Source organism: Pseudopipra pipra, chromosome 3, assembly GCF_036250125.1.
Source record: "Pseudopipra pipra isolate bDixPip1 chromosome 3, bDixPip1.hap1, whole genome shotgun sequence".
NCBI classification, from domain to species: Eukaryota; Metazoa; Chordata; class Aves; order Passeriformes; family Pipridae; genus Pseudopipra; species Pseudopipra pipra.
The window spans coordinates 116,574,191-116,590,344 of NC_087551.1; the positions used below are offsets into that span (position 1 = coordinate 116,574,191).

At 69.8% G+C, this 16,154-nt stretch overlaps 2 protein-coding genes across 3 annotated transcripts in view; one reads left to right on the top strand and one right to left on the bottom strand.

Moving 5' to 3' along the window:
- PREB (prolactin regulatory element binding) overlaps positions 1 to 16,154 on the bottom strand; it is a 345,777-nt gene that overhangs the window by 266,170 nt on the left and 63,453 nt on the right. The window lies entirely within an intron of this gene.
- Positions 1,788 to 15,218, top strand: DPYSL5 (dihydropyrimidinase like 5). The gene is given in 14 exon segments (XM_064650819.1): positions 1,788 to 1,885; positions 6,341 to 6,605; positions 7,669 to 7,827; positions 8,463 to 8,498; positions 8,500 to 8,643; positions 8,725 to 8,793; positions 8,933 to 8,977; positions 9,104 to 9,179; positions 10,007 to 10,163; positions 10,974 to 11,115; positions 11,336 to 11,478; positions 11,562 to 11,769; positions 12,837 to 13,005; positions 13,961 to 15,218. Coding segments are annotated over 13 exon segments (1,695 nt in total). The 5' UTR covers positions 1,788 to 1,885; positions 6,341 to 6,344; the 3' UTR covers positions 14,047 to 15,218.

Genomic DNA, 16,154 nt, shown 5'->3' on the forward strand with positions numbered 1-16,154 from the left:
TGTCTCTCTGCTTCATATTTATTGTTAAATAAAATCCATACTGTTGATTTCAGCACATGGTCTTGTTTGCATCTGAATTTGGGCACAGGCAGCTCTAATCATCAGATCTTAACGAGGTTCCCAACAGCAGCACAAGGACGTGGAGCTGCTGCAGAGAGTCCAGAGGAGGCCCCAGAGATGCTGCCAGGGCTGGAGCCCCTCTGCTCTGGAGCCAGGCTGGGAGAGCTGGGGGGGCTCAGCTGGGGAAGGGAAGGATCCAGGGAGACCTTGGAGCCCCTTCCAGAGCCTAAAGGGGCTCCAGGAGAGCTGGAGAGGGACTGGGGACAAGGGGGAGTGGCTTCCCAGCACCAGAGGGCAGGGTTAGTTGGGGTATGGGGAAGAGATTCCTGTCTGGGAGGGTGGGGAGGCCCTGGCTCAGGTTGCCCAGAGAAGCTGTGGCTGCCCCTGGATCCCTGGAAGTGTCCAAGGCCAGGCTGGACGGGGCTTGAAGCACCGTGGGCTGGTGGAAGGTGTCCCTGCCCATGATGGGGAGAAATGGGATGAGCTTGAGGTCTCTTCCCATCCAAATCTGTGACTCTGTGATGACCAAACATTCAAGGACCAGTCCCTGTGCCCATGGATGCTGCTGCTCTGGGATGGAGCCCGGCTGGAGAAGGAACCAGCAGGGCCCTGACAAGGACAAATTTCACATCCTGCCCCAAGGTAGGAAGAGCCCCTGGCAGTGCCACGGGCTGGGGCAGCTCTGTGGGAAGGGCCCGGGGTTCCTGGCAGACAAGAGCTGAACGTGTGTGCCCAGTGCCCTCTGATTCAGGGGAGACAGCACAGCCCAGGAGCCACCAAAGTGCTCAGGGGACAGGACCTGGCAGAGCTGGGCAGTGCCTGAGGACAGGGTGGCACAGCAGGGATGGGATGGGACAGGAACTGGGGATTGGGATGGGGCAGCAGGTCCCTCAGCCTCGTGTCCCCAGCGCTGCACCAGCTCCGACCCCACGGGTGCCAAGGGCCACATCCAGCACACCCCGTGCCCGGTGCCACCAGTCCCTGGGGCTGCTCACAGGGCACAGGGTGGGAACAGCACCAGCGTGTCCTGTGTCCCATCCCCAGCATGGGGAGCCCGAGGCTGCCGAGATGGGCTGTGCTGGGTGTTAGTGGGAAATCCTGGATGTTACTGGTCCTCACTGGCTGTAGCTGGGCTGTGCTGAGTGCTGAGGAGTATGCCAGGCTGTGCTGGGCACTACTGGGTGTTACTGGACTGTGTTGGGTACAACTGGGCTGTGAGGGCTGCACTGGGAACCCCTGGGTGTTACTGGGCACTGCTGGGTGTTACTGGGCTGTGCTGGGAGGGGCACATGGGGATGTCGGAGGGGGGCCATGGGGAGCGATGTGATGCTCTGGGGATGTCGGGGGGCCATGGGGGACCGTTGGGTGCCATGGGAGGGATCTGTGGTGGGGGTTGCCATGGGGGACTATGGGGGGCTGTTGAGGGGACTATGGGGGGGCCACCGGGTGCCATGGGGGGCTCTGGGGCGATGCCCTGGGGGAGGTCGCTCCGGGGGCGATGGACTGTGGGCAGGGGCCGTGTGGGGTCTCGGGGGGCTCCCGGGGGGCTCCCGGGGGGGGTCACCGGGGTCGCCCCGCGCGCTCCGTCACCACGGCAACGGCGCGTGCAGGGAGCGGGGGGCGGGGCCGCGGGCCATGGCCACGCCCCCTCCGCCTGTCAGTCATGCCGCGCGCAGCCCACCCTGCTGGGGGCCCGGCCCCGCCCCCGCCGGCCAGAGCGAGCCGCGATTGGCCGAGGGGAGCGAGGCCCCGCCCCCGCGGCGCAGGTTGGGGTGAGCGGCGATCGCGGCCGGAGCGGCACCGGGAGCGGCACCGGGAGCGGGAGGTACCGCGGGGCCGGGCGGGGCCGGGCGGGGCCGGGGGGTCGGGCCGGGATGGGTGCGGGGCTTCCCGCACCGGCGGGACCTGACTCGTTACCGCGGCGGGCGGGACGGTCGCGACAGGTGCGTGTATCTCGACATGCGCGTGTGCTGCTGTAGGCGAGGACGGAGGGGGTATCCCGGCACCCCCGGCCGGGGTACCGCGGGGCAGAAAGGTTGTGTGTGGCCGCCGCCCGCCGGTGGCGAGTCACCTGTCACGACAGGGCGATGGTGTCGCGACAGCGCGAGGGGCTCGCCCCGGTGGGGTGTGGCGCCGGGGACGGCTGCTCCGCCCCGAGCGGGCAAGGCTCCCTCGTCGGCGCCGTGTCGCGACCGGGAGCGGAGCAGCAGGTGCGCGGGGCGCGGCGGAGCGGGGACCGCGGGGCGGCGGGCGGGGGGTGGCGGGGGTCCCGCCGGGCCCGGCCCATTGTTCCGCCGGGGCTCCCGGGCGGCCCCGCCCCGGCTCGGAGCATCCTTTGTGCTGGGCGGCCCCGGGCTTTGTCTGCGGGGCCGCCGCGGGCCGGCGGGGCCGAGACCCCCCCGCGCCCCCCGGACCTCACACTGGGACCCCCCGCGCCCCCCGGACCCCGCACCGGGACCCGCCGCAGCGGCACCGCCCCGCGCCTCGCCCGGGCCCGGCCCGCACCGGGGCTGCGCCCAGCCCGGCGCCCCGCACCGCGGGACGGCCCCGCTCTCCGCCGGGGACCCCCGGCCAGGTTCCCCCGGCTGGCAGCACCTCCGGCTCGGTGCCCGCTGCCCCGGCCTCCTGCCGCAATGACCCGGGGGGCAGCGCCGGGGAGGAACGGGGACCGGAGAGCGGGGCTGGGACCCTCTGCGGTGCCCGGAGCCCGCACCGAGACCCGCCGCAGCGCCCCTCGCTCGTTCGGGCGTGGCCGCACCGCTCCCGTGCCCGGCCGGGCCGTGCCAAGGTGCCCGCGGAGACGAGGACCGGCCTCCCGCCGGCAGCATCCCGCGCTCTGCCTCTGGCGGAGCATCCCTGGCCCTCCGCCCGCCCATCGCGGCCTCCGCGGCTCTCCCGCTCCCTCCCGGGGCGGTGGCTCGGTGGCACCGCAGCTCGTCCCGGCCGGGGGGGCGGTCGGTGGGACCCCGGCACCGTCCTGGGCAGGGGCAGCTCTGGGGGGCCGTGGCGAACCCCCCGCGGGACATTTCCCGGGCGGGGGGCGATGCCCACCCCACCACCGCCTCCGGCCGGCAGTCGCGGGTCGGTGTCACCGGAGGGACGGTCGCCGAGCCCAGCCCTGACAAAGCGGGGTCCCGTCGGGGCACCCGCCGGCAGGGTGGGCGCGGGCAGGGCGGGTGCCGGGGGCTCGGCGGCGCAGACAAAAGCGGGGGGCGGTGAGGGCCCCCCGGCCCCGCCGCACAATGCGGCAGCCCCGGCACAAAGGCCGGGCCCGGCAGCCGCCCCGGCCCCAACAGGTGCCCCCGGCAGCCCCCGCCGGGCCGGGGTCCCTTTGTCCTGCCGGGGTCACAGCTGTCCCCGCGGCAGCCGGCGGGGCTGGGGGGGCTGCGAGCCCCCCGAACGGCCGCGCCGCTTTGTGTGCCGGGAGCGGCGCCGCGGCCACCGCCTGCCGAGGCGGCCGGGGGCTGCGGCGCGGGGTGGGCGGGGGTCCCCGGGATGGCGGTGGCCTCCCCGGCGCTGACGCTGCGTTTCTGCCCAGCGCGGGAGCCTGTTCGTTGTCTGGCAGGAAACCTCCGGCCACCGCGCCAGCTCGGCCACACCGGCTGATGCTGGCCGTGCCGCCACGCTGCAGCGGCTGGCCGGGGCGCGGGCCATGGCCCCGGTGTCACCGGGGCTGGTGCCACGCTGGCACTGCGGCACGGGCTGGGGCACGGAGGGGCAGAGCCTCCGGGGATGCTCGGTGTGAGCTGGGGGCACCGGTGTGAGCACTGGGGGTGAGCTGAGGGGCACTGGGGGTGATGGGGGCACTGGTGTGAGCTGGGGACGCTGCTGTGCCAGAGAGGCCTCAGTGGGCACTTGGGGCTGGGCACGGGGACTGGGGAGTGGTGGCACAGGGACAGCAGGGCTCTCCTGCGGCGGTCCAGGGGGTGGTCAAGGGTCCCTGAGGAGGGGGTGGGAAAGGGGCCTGGCACAGTGGAATGAGGGCAGTGTGGGGACAGCAGCGGCAGTGGCGTGGGTGGCTCCACGGTGGCCAAGGCTACAGGCAGCGTGTGGAGCTGCCAGCCCTTGTCTGTGCACGGTGGCCAGCCCACGCCTGTGCCCCCAGCAATGCCCTGTCCCCCACCAGCCCTGCCCCCTCTGTGCCATGCTCTGCCATGCTCACCCCTTCCCCCACGGCCAGCAGCCCCCCGTGCCCCATCCCCCCGTGCCGGGGGTCTCAGGGCGGTGGGTGCTGCGGCAGCACTGGCTGCTCCCCGCACGCTCCGTGCTCCAGATCCGTCCGTCACCACAACCCGCTTTCATCTCGGGGTGCGACGTGACACCTCCCCCCGCGCCCCCTCTGTGCTGCACCATCTCCCCCCCGCACCACCCTCCTGGATCCTCCTGCCTGGCCCAGCCCTGTCCTGGTGTCCCCGGGTGTCGTGGGGGCGGTGGGCACTGTGGTGGCACTCTGGGCACCAGCTCGTCCCCTCTGCTCCCACCCCACCCAAGTGGGTCTCAGCCCTGGTGTCTTGGCCCACCCTGGCTGACAAGGGGACTCGGAGGGTCTCTGGCTGGGGCTGATCCCCTCATCCTCCTTGTGCCCATCATCCCCCTCATCCTCCTTGTGCCCGTCATCCCCCTCATCTTCCTTGTACCCGTCATCTCCCTCATTCCCCTCATCCCTGGCAGTGGTGCCGTGGGTCTGGGTGCCCCCCAGCACAGCCCTCACGTGGGGCAGTGGCTTGCCTCAGTACTGGAGGCAGAGCTGGGGGCAGATGTGGGCGTGGGACCAACTGGGCTGAGGTGACAAGTGCCCAGCGTGCCACAGTGACCTGGCATGCTGCACGAGGTCACTGCCAGCCCGCCTCGGTGCTTAGGGAGGGTCCCTCAGCAGTGACACAGCTGTGCATGCCAGTGACATTCCCGAGGGGGGCTGCTGCAGGACCCCGGCAGCTGCTCCTGCTTCCCTGTTCTGGAGCAAGGGCAGCGGGATGAGGCGCTGGCTGGCACCGGGCTCACCCACGGCAGGGCTGGCACTGCCACCGCACAGCCCCAGGGCAGGAGCTGGCCCAGGAGGAGCTCCTGGTGCCCCCCAGCATGGTGGTGGTCCCTGGTGGGCACGGCCACTCGCCCCCCGCAGCTGCTCTGGCCCGTGGCTCCGGCAGTGCCCAGCTGCTGGCAAAGCCTGACCCAGCCCCACGACACCACGGCTCCCGCCAGCTCCGGGGCCTGGGAAGCCATTTGCTGCCCTGCAGCTGTTGGGGTGGGCACTGGGAAGGGCCAGCACAGCTCAGGACTGTCCCTTTAGAGCTGTGCCTGGGTCCCAGCACCCACTGGAGCAGCAGCGGGGCCGTGGGGGCACCGATCACCCCTTGCCACAAGGTCTGAGCCCCCACCAGCAGCACCCTCTGCCCCGTGGCTCAGTGCTGGCTCTGGTGTGCCCGTCCAGGGCTCTGGGGACACAGAGGTTGGGTGGGCATCGGGGGTTGTTCACACAGGGCTGCTTGGTGCCAGCATCGTGCCAGCAACACCGGGCTGTGCCACGCTGCACACGTGGATTCCCTGGCCTTTGTCTGGTGGAGGGGTCCCTGGGGGCTCCTGCAGTGGGGTCTCTGGGTTGGGGGTTCTGCTGGGGTCCCAGCCCACCTCATGCCCCCCGAGTGGGCACAGCTGGCACGTGCTGTCCCTGCTCCAACAGGTCGATGGTGTTTGACCTTCACCAATGACTTATGGATCGTGTCTGGGGACGCCCCTCCCTGCCGGGGGCTCAGGCAGTGCTGGGGCAGCGTGGGGGTCTCCGGCAGATCTGGCACTGTGGGCAGAGACCCCCTCGGGTGGTGCGAGTCCTAGTGCTCTCTGTGCCAGTCCCAGTCACCCACAGAGACAGGCAGGCAGCCTGCCCCAGGCGTGAGTGCTGTCACCTCATGGGGACACCAAGCAGAGTCCCCTCAGCACGCATGGCACCAGCAGCTGGGGGGAATTGGGGGGCAATGGGGGACGGGCAGGGATGGGGTCCAGCAGCCCTGCTCTGGGTGCAGGGACCACAGGAGGGGTAGCACTGGCCAGGGTGCAGACTGGTGTCACCGGAGCAGGGGGCTCAGTGGGGTGGCAGCCCCCGGCTCGGTGCCAGGGCCCCTCCTCTCCGCGGATTTCCCGGGATAATCCATTGACATGGCCCATGGAGGATGTGCAGCCTGAGCCCTGCACCGGGGCATCTCTGGCAAGGGTGGGCAATGGGGTGACCCCCCCCAGCCATGGGAGCTCCCGGTGGTCACCCCGGCACCGCCCTGCCCCACAGCACCATGATGGCCAACGCGGCCACCATGCGGATCCTCATCAAGGGGGGGAAGGTGGTGAACGACGACTGCACGCTCGAGGCCGACGTCTACATCGAGAACGGCATCATCCAGCAAGTGGGGCGCGAGCTGATGATCCCCGGCGGCGCCAAGGTCATCGACGCCACCGGCAAGCTCGTCATCCCGGGCGGCATCGACACCAGCACCCACTTCCACCAGACCTTCATGAACGCCACCTGTGTCGATGACTTCTACCACGGCACCAAGGTACCCCTCACCCTGAGCCCCTGCTGTGGGGGTCTGCCCCCCGCTCTGGGGGGGCTCCCCGGGGCACTGGTGCTGTGGTGGGGTGCAGCTCTCTGCCCCAGCAGCGCGGGCATCCCCGGCAGCGTCAGCTCCAGAGCGGCGCTGTGGTGTGGCACCGCCTGTCCCCATGTCCCCATCCATCATGTCCCCTTCCTGCCAGCACTCTCCTCCCACTCTGGGGCCGTGGCAGCCTGTGCCAGCTCGGGGACCCTCTGCCCTCCCTGTGTTGGTGGCACCATGTACCAGGTGCCGCTGGCTGGGGGTGTCGAGGGGCCAGCCCAGGATTGTCCCTGCAGCTTGTCCCGCTGTCCCCAGTGCCTGCACAGAGCAGCCATTGTGCCAGGCCAGCGCTGGCCGTGCCTGTCCCCGGGGTGTCCAGTGTCCCTGGGCAGGGGGCTCAGTGCTGGAGTCCCTGGGGGACAGGGGACAGTGCAGTGCCCACAGGCACCCCATGCCAGGCCTGCTTCCCATCACCATCACCCGCCTCGTGGCACCGCGCCGGCACCTCCCGTGAGGGCGATGGGCAAAGGAGCTTTGGGGATTAGCGGGGCTGGGTGAGCCGGGGACACTGGCGGTGCCACAGCGCCTGCCCTGCCGCCCACGCTGCAGAGGGGGGGCTCCCTGCGGCCCCACCCCACACAGGGCTCTGTGCCGGGGGGCTGCTGGGCCCCCCAAATCCAGCGGGTTGTGCAGCTGGGACAGCGGGTGCCCCAGCGGTGACAGGATGGGGCTCTCCAGATGTGCTGTGTGCCCAGATGTGCTGCTGCAAATGGGGAGCTGTGGGCGGGGCCAAGGACACGTGGAGGGGCCCTGCCTGCACCCAGGGCCCCCACCTGCCTGCGGGCAATGCCGTTCCCGAATGTGGCCACCCAAATGTGTTCCCTGCCTGCGGGCAATGCTGTTCCCAAATGTGGCCACCCCGGCCTGGCATCTGAGGGCTCCCCTGGCTCATGGCCAGGCAGGGTCGGTGCCGGCAGGTGGGGGGTGAATCCTGCCCCCCCACCGCGGTCCCTGTGCCCCGCAGGCAGCGCTGGTGGGGGGCACGACAATGATCATCGGCCACGTCCTGCCCGACAAGGAGACGTCGCTGCTGGACGCCTACGAGAAGTGCCGCAGCCTGGCCGACCCCAAGGTGTGCTGTGACTACGCCCTGCACATGGGCATCACCTGGTGGGCGCCCAAGGTGAGTCCGGCACGGCTCCGGGAGCCCGGGAGCAGCTGCTGGGACTAATTCCCTGCCCCGTTGATCCCATTAGCTGCCTGGGAGGTGGGCTGAGCCCCCAGGCTGCCTTTTGAGCTGCCCTGAGCCGGGCTCAGCAGGGCAGGGGCTCAGGGGTTCCCCTGGGGCAGGGGGTCGGTCCCTGCGAGGCTGAGCCCCTCGCCGGGAAGGGAAGGTGGTGCTACTCCAAAGGGAGGGCCAGGGTGCCCAGGGATGGTGGTCCCGGTCTGGGGGGACCCCAGCCTGCAGCATGACCCCCATGGGGATGGCGATGGGGGCTTGGTGCCTGGACCACGTCCCACAGCACGCTCAGCCCCTGCAATCCCCCCAAAGCTGCCAGAGGGGGATCAGACCTGGCTCCTGGCTGTGCCGTGGGGAGACCCCGGCCCCGACCCCCCCAGACAGAGCAGGGAGTGGAGGGATGGAGCGAGTGCCCCCCGGGGTGTGAGAAAATCCCCTCCACGCCCCTCGGCAGCTGTCGCTCCCCAAATCACCCACAAATCCCCCATCCCGTGTCCCCGGGGGGTGTGTCTGTCCCCGCCCTGCGATGGGCCCCTCGTGGGGAGCGGGTCCACACCGAGCTCCCCGTCCCGGCACAGGTGAAGGCAGAGATGGAGACGCTGGTGCGGGAGAAGGGGGGTGAACTCCTTCCAGATGTTCATGACCTACAAGGACCTGTACATGCTGCGGGACAGCGAGCTCTACCAGGTCCTGCGCGCCTGCCGCGACTTCGGCGCCATCGCCCGCGTCCACGCCGAGAACGGAGAGCTGGTGGCTGAGGTGAGCGCAGGGGGACAGGGGGTGCCATAGGCCCCCAGCCTGGGGCAGCAGAACCCCCACCTGACCCCCCAAATCCCTCAGGGAGCCAAGGAAGCGCTGGATCTGGGCATCACGGGACCGGAGGGCATTGAGATCAGCCGGCCCGAAGAGGTGGGTGATGTCTGGTGGCACGGGTCATAGCTGGGATGCTCTGGGACACTCTGGGACATCCCACCCATCACTGTGTCCCCCACCCACCCTTGGGGCCACTGTGCCATGCCACACGTGTCACTGCTGGCTCTCTCCGCAGCTGGAAGCCGAGGCCACGCACCGTGTCATCACCATCGCCAACAGGGTGAGTGGTCCTGAGCGTGGGGTGGGCTGAGAGTGGGCATCTCAGTTCTGGGGGGGGGTCCCCGTGGAGCCAGGGTGCCACAGGGACGGTGCCACAGGGACAGTGCCACTGACCCGCTCTCCACAGACCCACTGCCCTGTGTACCTGGTGAACGTGTCCAGCATGTCTGCAGGGGACGTCATCGCTGCTGCCAAGATGCAAGGTAGGGACACGGGTGGAGACCATGTGGGCAAGGAGCACCTGTGTGGGCACAGAAACACCCACGGACACGGGACACACGTGGGCACCGGGGAGGTTGGGGGCTTGGAGGAACGTGGACGTGGGTGGTAGAGCTGTGGACACGCAGAGACACACGGGCACCCGGAGACACGGGAGGGAGCAGACACGTGGGCACAGGAACACGTGTGTCCTGTGGGGCCGTGCCCTCGCACGGGTGTGTTCCACACCTGGAACCGCAGCCACCGGGCACCCAGGGGACACATGTGTGAGCACCCACGAGGCACACACGTGAGCACCCCTGGGACACACGTATGAGCACCCCTGGGACACACACGTGAGCACCCCCAAGGCACACACGTGAGCACCCCCAGGACACACACAGGAGCACCCACGAGGCACACATGTGAGCACCCCTGAGACACACGTGTGAGCACCCATGGGGCACACACATGAGCACCCCCGGGACACACACGTGAGCACCCAGGGGACACACACGTGAGTACACACATGGACACACATGTGAGCACCCAGGGGGGACACATGTGTGAGCACCCATGGGGCACACATGTGAGCACCCCTGGGACACACACGTGAGCACCCCCAGGACACACGTGAGTACACACGTGGACACACATGTGAGCACCCCTGGGACACGCAAGTGAGCACACATGTGGACACACACGTGAGCACACACGTGGACACAGGGCTCGTGGCCTGATGGGTGCATGGGGGTCTGGGCATGGCCAGTGCACACACACCCGTGCCCTCGCACCCGTGCCCTCGCACACGCGTGTGCCTCCGCCCCGGCAGGGAAGGTGGTGTACGCGGAGACGACCACGGCGCACGCCACGCTCACCGGGCTGCACTACTACCACCAGGACTGGTTCCACGCCGCCGCCTACGTCACCGTGCCGCCGCTGCGCCTCGACACCAACACCTCCGCCTACCTCATGAGCCTGCTCGCCAAGTGAGGCCCCACCCAGGCACTGCCAGACTCTGCCCCCCCCCCCCAGCCACGCTTCGTGGTGGCTTTCTGGTGTCCGGCACACCCCCAGTGTCCTGCTCCCGGGTGCCAGGCTGCCTGGCTGTGCCATCGCCCCATCGCCCTGCTCCCTTGGTGCTGTGCCCTCCAGGCACCCCATCCTTCGGGCACCCCATGTCCCGGGCACCGAGCTCTCTCTGCTCCCTCCCTGGACCTGTGTGCCCCGGGGACGTGCTCTGTGGGTGCTGCACTTCCCAAGCACTCGCTGAGCTCCTGGGGTGTGGGTGCCCCTCCCGGGCCCCACCCTGGGCACCCTCCTCCCCAGGCACTGAGCTTCCTGGGCACCTCACTCCCCAGGTATCCCACTCCCCAGGGTCCCCATCCCTGGGTGCCCCATTCCCCGGACACCTTGCTCTCCAGGCACCCCACGGTGTGAGTGTCCCATTTCCAGGGTACCCCATTCCCTGGACACCTTGCTCTCCAGGCACCCCACGGTGTGAGTGTCCCATTTCCTGGGTACCCCATTCCTTGGGCACTGAGCTCCCTGGGGACCCCATTTGCACGGGTGTCCCATTCCTTTGGGGATCCTCGTGCACAGATGCCCCATTCCCTGGGCACCCTGCCCCCCGGGCACTCCCTGCATGGGTACCCCATTCCCTGGGCACCCTGCCCCCCAGGTGCCCAGGTCTCCAGGCACCCCGTGGTGTAGGTGCCCCATTCCCTGGGCTCTGGGCTCCCCGGGCACCCCGAGCAGCCCCAGGGGTGCCATCCCCACCCTGCCCTGTCCCCCCGCAGCGACACGCTGAACATCGTGGCCTCGGACCACCGGCCCTTCAGCACCAAGCAGAAGGCCATGGGCAAGGAGGACTTCACCAAGATCCCCCACGGTGTCAGCGGGGTGCAGGACCGCATGAACATCATCTGGGAGCGCGGCGTGGTACGGCACTGCCAGGCCCTGGCACGGGGCTGGCCCGGGGGCTCTGCTGGGGTGGGACGTCCTGTGGGGTGTTTGCTGGTGGGTGAGGTGCTCCCCAGTGCCACCCCAGTGGGTCCTGGCGAGGGTCCCAGCCCCAGCAGCACCTCTAGGGTGCCGTGGGGGCTTGTAGGGATAGGATGGGACACAGCCTGGCACGTCCTCACCCCCGCTCCTGTGTCAGGTGGGGGGGAAGATGGATGAGAACCGCTTCGTGGCCGTGACCAGCTCCAACGCCGCCAAGATCCACAACCTGTACCCCCGCAAGGGCCGGATCATCCCCGGGGCCGACGCCGACGTCGTGGTCTGGGACCCCGAGGCCACCAAGTAGGTGCAGCCCATGGCAGGGGGCTGGGGAGGGGGCTCCCCGTGCCACCAGCACCCCTCACCGTTGCCATCCCCCCGCCCAGGACCATCTCGGCCAGCACCCAGGTGCAGGGTGGGGACATCAACCTGTACGAGAACATGCGGTGCCACGGGGTGCCCTGGTGACCATCAGCCGCGGGGCGCGTGGTCTACGAGAACGGCGTGTTCATGTGTGCCGAGGGCACCGGCAAGTTCTGCCCCCTCCGCTCCTTCCCGGACGTCGCCTACAAGAAGCTGGTGCAGCGGGAGAAGGTACGGGGGGGGCCGGGGCAGAGCAGTGCCAGAGCGGTGCCAGAGCGGTGCCAGATCAGTGCCAGAGCGGTGCCACAGTGTGGGCAGGGCTGCACCACACAGGGTGCTGGATGGGACAAGGGGCTGGTGGCCACGATGGTCCCAGCAGTGTGGAAGAAGGGTCTGTGCCACCACAGTGCCGTGCCACACTGTGCCATGGCCAGTGCCACGCTGGGGCAGGTGACAAGAGCACAGCGTGCCTGGCTCAGGGGGTGTGCGATGGAGGACCCTTCCCTGGGTCCTTGCTGGCACTGCAAGGGGACAGTTGTCCCAACACGTGTGTGGCTCGTGGTCATCCCAAGGCTGAATGTCAGGGCCCCCCAGCCCTCTGTCCCGGCTCTCTGCCCTTTGCTGGGTGCCCCCAAGGCAGCCCCACGGCTCACGGTGGCACCACGTGCACCAGACACGCCTGGCAGGGGCTGCCCGTGCCACCGTGACCGCCGCTGGGGCTGCCCTGGCGCGACACCCAGGAGCTCTGGCAGCCCCCAGCCCCAGGGCCCACCCTGTGCCCCAGAGCCGTGGCTGTAGGGGCTGTGCTGGGGGACTGGGGCGGTGCTGGTGCTGCGAGGGGGGACCTGGTGCTGTCACAGGGAGCTGGTGGCCAGCACCGGAGTGCCTGGCTGGAGCTGTGTGGCTGCGGGGAGGGCACAGAGTATCGCATGGGCTTGGCGTGGCATGGCATGGCTTGGCACGGCTTGGCTTGGCTTGGCATTGCTGGGGGGACAGGGCGAGGGGCTGCTCTGCCAGGGTCACCCACCTCCCCCAGCCCCCGGTCCTGCTGCTCTGCACCAGGAGCCCCTCAGCCTGCCCAGCACCCCGCCGAGTGCCCCCTCCCCAGCCGCAGCCTCCTCCCCACACCGCAGCCCCAGCCCCAGCATGCCCCAGCCCTTTCCCTCTCCCGGACCGGCCGATCCGCACCCCGCTGTAGGGCCCTGGCACCCCTCACCCCGCGGGCCCCCCCGGCCCCGGCCGCAGCCCCCCCCGGTGGGTGCTGACGCTCTCTCCGCTCTCTCTCTCGCTCCCGGCAGACTTTGAAGCTGCGGGGTGTGGATCGCACCCCGTACCTGGGGGACGTGGCCGTGGTTGTGCATGCTGGGAAAAAAGAGACGGGGACGCCCCTGGCCGATACGCCCACCCGGCCGGCCACGCGACACGGGGGCATGAGGGACCTCCACGAGTCCAGCTTCAGCCTCTCCGGTAAGAGCAGGGCCGCAGCGAGGGGCCCGGCCCCCCGGCCTTGGACCCCCCGGCCTCGGGCCCCCCCGGGCTCACCGGCAGCCCCACACCCGGCAGTGTCCGGCACTGGCCGGGCACTTGCCACCCCCGAGCGTCCCCATCGCCCCCCCCGGGGTGTTCCCACTGTCACCCCAGGGTGTCCTGCCATCCTTCTCCCAGGCTGTCCTGTCACCCCCCTCCCCAAGGTGTCCCTACTGCCACCTCAGGGTATCCCCATCACTCCCATCACCCCCCCCCCCGCAGGGTGCAGCCCCCCTTCTCCCGGGCAGGGAGCCGTGGCAGAGCAGAGTTGCCCCCTTCCCTGGCCCTGCAGCCCCTCAACCCTCCCCCCTCCCTCCCTCTGTGAACTGTCCGTTGTGTGGCTGCACTGGCCGGGGGTCTGGGGTGGTCAGGGGAGTGGCTGGGGGGGTCTGTGCCGGTCTGGGGGTCTGTGCCAGGCAGGATGGAGCTGCGTCCTGTGCTCGGGCAGCCCCGGCTCCCCACGCTGTGCCTGGACAATGCTCCAGTGGCACTGAGGGGACACGGAGCATCCCCTGTCCCCGCAGTGCTGAGGGACACGGAGCATCCCCTGTCCCTGCAGTGTTGGGGGGACACGGAGCATCCCCTGTCCCCGCAGTGTTGGGGGGACACGGAGCATCCCCTGTCCCCGCAGTGCTGAGGGACACGGAGCATCCCCTGTCCCCGCAGTGCTGAGGGACACGGAGCATCCCCTGTCCCCGCAGTGCTGAGGGACACGGAGCATCCCCTGTCCCCGCAGTGTTGGGGGGACACGGAGCATCCCCTGTCCCCGCAGCGCCGGGGGAACACTGAGCCCCTGCTGTCCCCATTGCCGGTGGTGCTGGGCGGAGGGGTTCTGCAGGACCGTGCCCCCGCTGCCCCCACCCTGACACCCGCCGTCTGTCCGTGTGCCCGGCAGGTTCTCAGATCGATGACCACGTTCCAAAACGAGCCTCGGCCCGGATTCTCGCTCCCCCCGGGGGCCGGTCGAGCGGCATCTGGTAGAGCCGGGGACCTGTCCCCCAACTGAGGACCGGGCGCCGCCCCCAGCGCCCCCCGGACCCGGCTCGGGCGGGGCTCCCCTCGCCGGGGGGCCCTGCCTGGCCCCCGTGCTGCCGGCGGGGCCGTGCCGGCGGCGGGGCCGTGCGCGGGGGCCGCGGAGGGCCGGGGGCAGCGGGTGCCCCCCCGGCCCTTTTCTGTTTGCACGTTGGGTTTGGATCAGTGAATTTTTGACTTGTTTGTGCATCACGTGGAAATACTCTGAAGTGGTTTGTGTCACTAGCGTAGGGGAGACGCAGGGACCCCCCCCTTCCTGCCCCTGACCCCCATCACCGTCCCTGAACCCTATTCCTGCCCGTCCTCCATCACCAAGTCCCAATCCCTAACCCCCATCACCGCCCTTAACCGCAGTGCCCGTCTCTGTCCTCCCGTCTCCACCTCCATCCCTGCACCACCATCCATCCCTGACCCCCCACCACACCCCAGCCCCCCATTCCCATCCCTTTCCCCCACGCCTGACCCTCACCTGCACTCCTGCAGCCCCATTCCTGCCCCCTCTCACCCTCCCCTCTATCCCTGTCCCCCCTTCCCCATCCCTGCACCTCCCCATCCCCACACCCCCGTTCCTGCCCCTCTCCGTGCCCCCCCCGGCAGTGAGGGGTGTCACACACCCCCCTGCCCGAGCACGGGGCCAGCGAGCTGCCCTGGCACAGGCGTGCACACGCGTGTCCCCCCGTGTCACCCCTGCCCGGGCCCAGCCAGGTGTCCCCAGCACACGCCTGTGTCCCCCCTCGCGCTCCAGGCGTGTTTGCACACGTGTGTGCACGGGTGAGCCCCTCAGCACACCTGCACACGTGTCCCCACCCCTCTGACACCTGTTCCAGGCTGTGCTGGGGCCCCTCTCGCCCACCGGGCCCCCAGCGCTGCCCCCGGTGCCGATGGGGGTCCGGGTGCGTGTGGCCCCCCCCGAGGGGTTCCCGTCCCCCCTGGTGCTATTGGGGGTGCCCTGGCCCGCTCCCCACCCCCCACCACCCTGTGCCCTCCCCCTGTAGGTCCCTGTAGGTGTTTGGGGGCCGGTGGGTGCCTGGTGGGGGGTCCCGTGTCCCCCTGGGTGGTCCCACACGGCCAATTTAGGAACCTGCCGTCCGTTGTTTGCTCATTAAAGACCGTTCACAGCGCCCGGCCTGTGCCTGCCTGGGGGTCTGGGGGGCCGGGGGGGATCCAGGGTGGGGGATCCGGGTGGGGGACAGGATTAGGGACCCCATGGCCATGGCTCTGGGGACAAGTGATGCCCAGGAAGGTGCTGGGAGCAGAAAGAGCCCTGACATAGGGACACAGAGGGGACACGGGGGGGCATTTGTGGGGACATGGGGACACAGAGGGGACACATGTGGGGACATGGGGACACAGAGGGGACACACGTGGGGACACAGGGGGACATGGGGTTACATGGGGACACGAGGGCACACCTAGGGACATGCATGGAGATGTGGGGACACAGGGGGGCATGGAATGTGTGGGGACATGAGGACACAGCTGGGGACGTGGTGACAGAGGGGGACACTGTGGGGACACGGGGCTGGCCCTGCCACCACATGTACATCCTCTGCTCGGATGCACAGACACAGACGGGGGGATGCAGGGGGCTTGTGGTGTCGGGGGGGCTCTGTGGTCTCAGGTGTGTCACAAGGTGGGGGGGAGCCTCGGGCTACAGGAGGGGTCCCACATGTCCCAGCATAGTTTGAGGCTCTCTAAGGTCCAGAGAGGGCTCAGGGGCTCCCAGAGAGGTCACAAGGCTGCACGAGGGGCTCCCGGAGGGTCTCTAGGGAAGTCCTAGAGTGGTCCCGGCGGTGTCCCGGGAGTGCTTGGGGGTCCCGAGGGGAGTTTTGGAGGAGCCCGAGGAGGTCCTGGGGAGGTTGCAGAGGGGTCCCGGGGGGGTCTGAGAGGGTTCCAGGAGTGTCCGGGGGGTCCGGGAGGGTTCCGGGGGGGTCCGGAGGGTCCCGGCGGGTCCCGGGGGGTCCCGGGGGGTCCGGGAGGGTTCCGGGGGGTCCGGGAGGGTTCCGAGGGGGTCCGGAGGGTCCCGGTGTGTCCCGGTGTGTCCCGGTGTGTCCCGG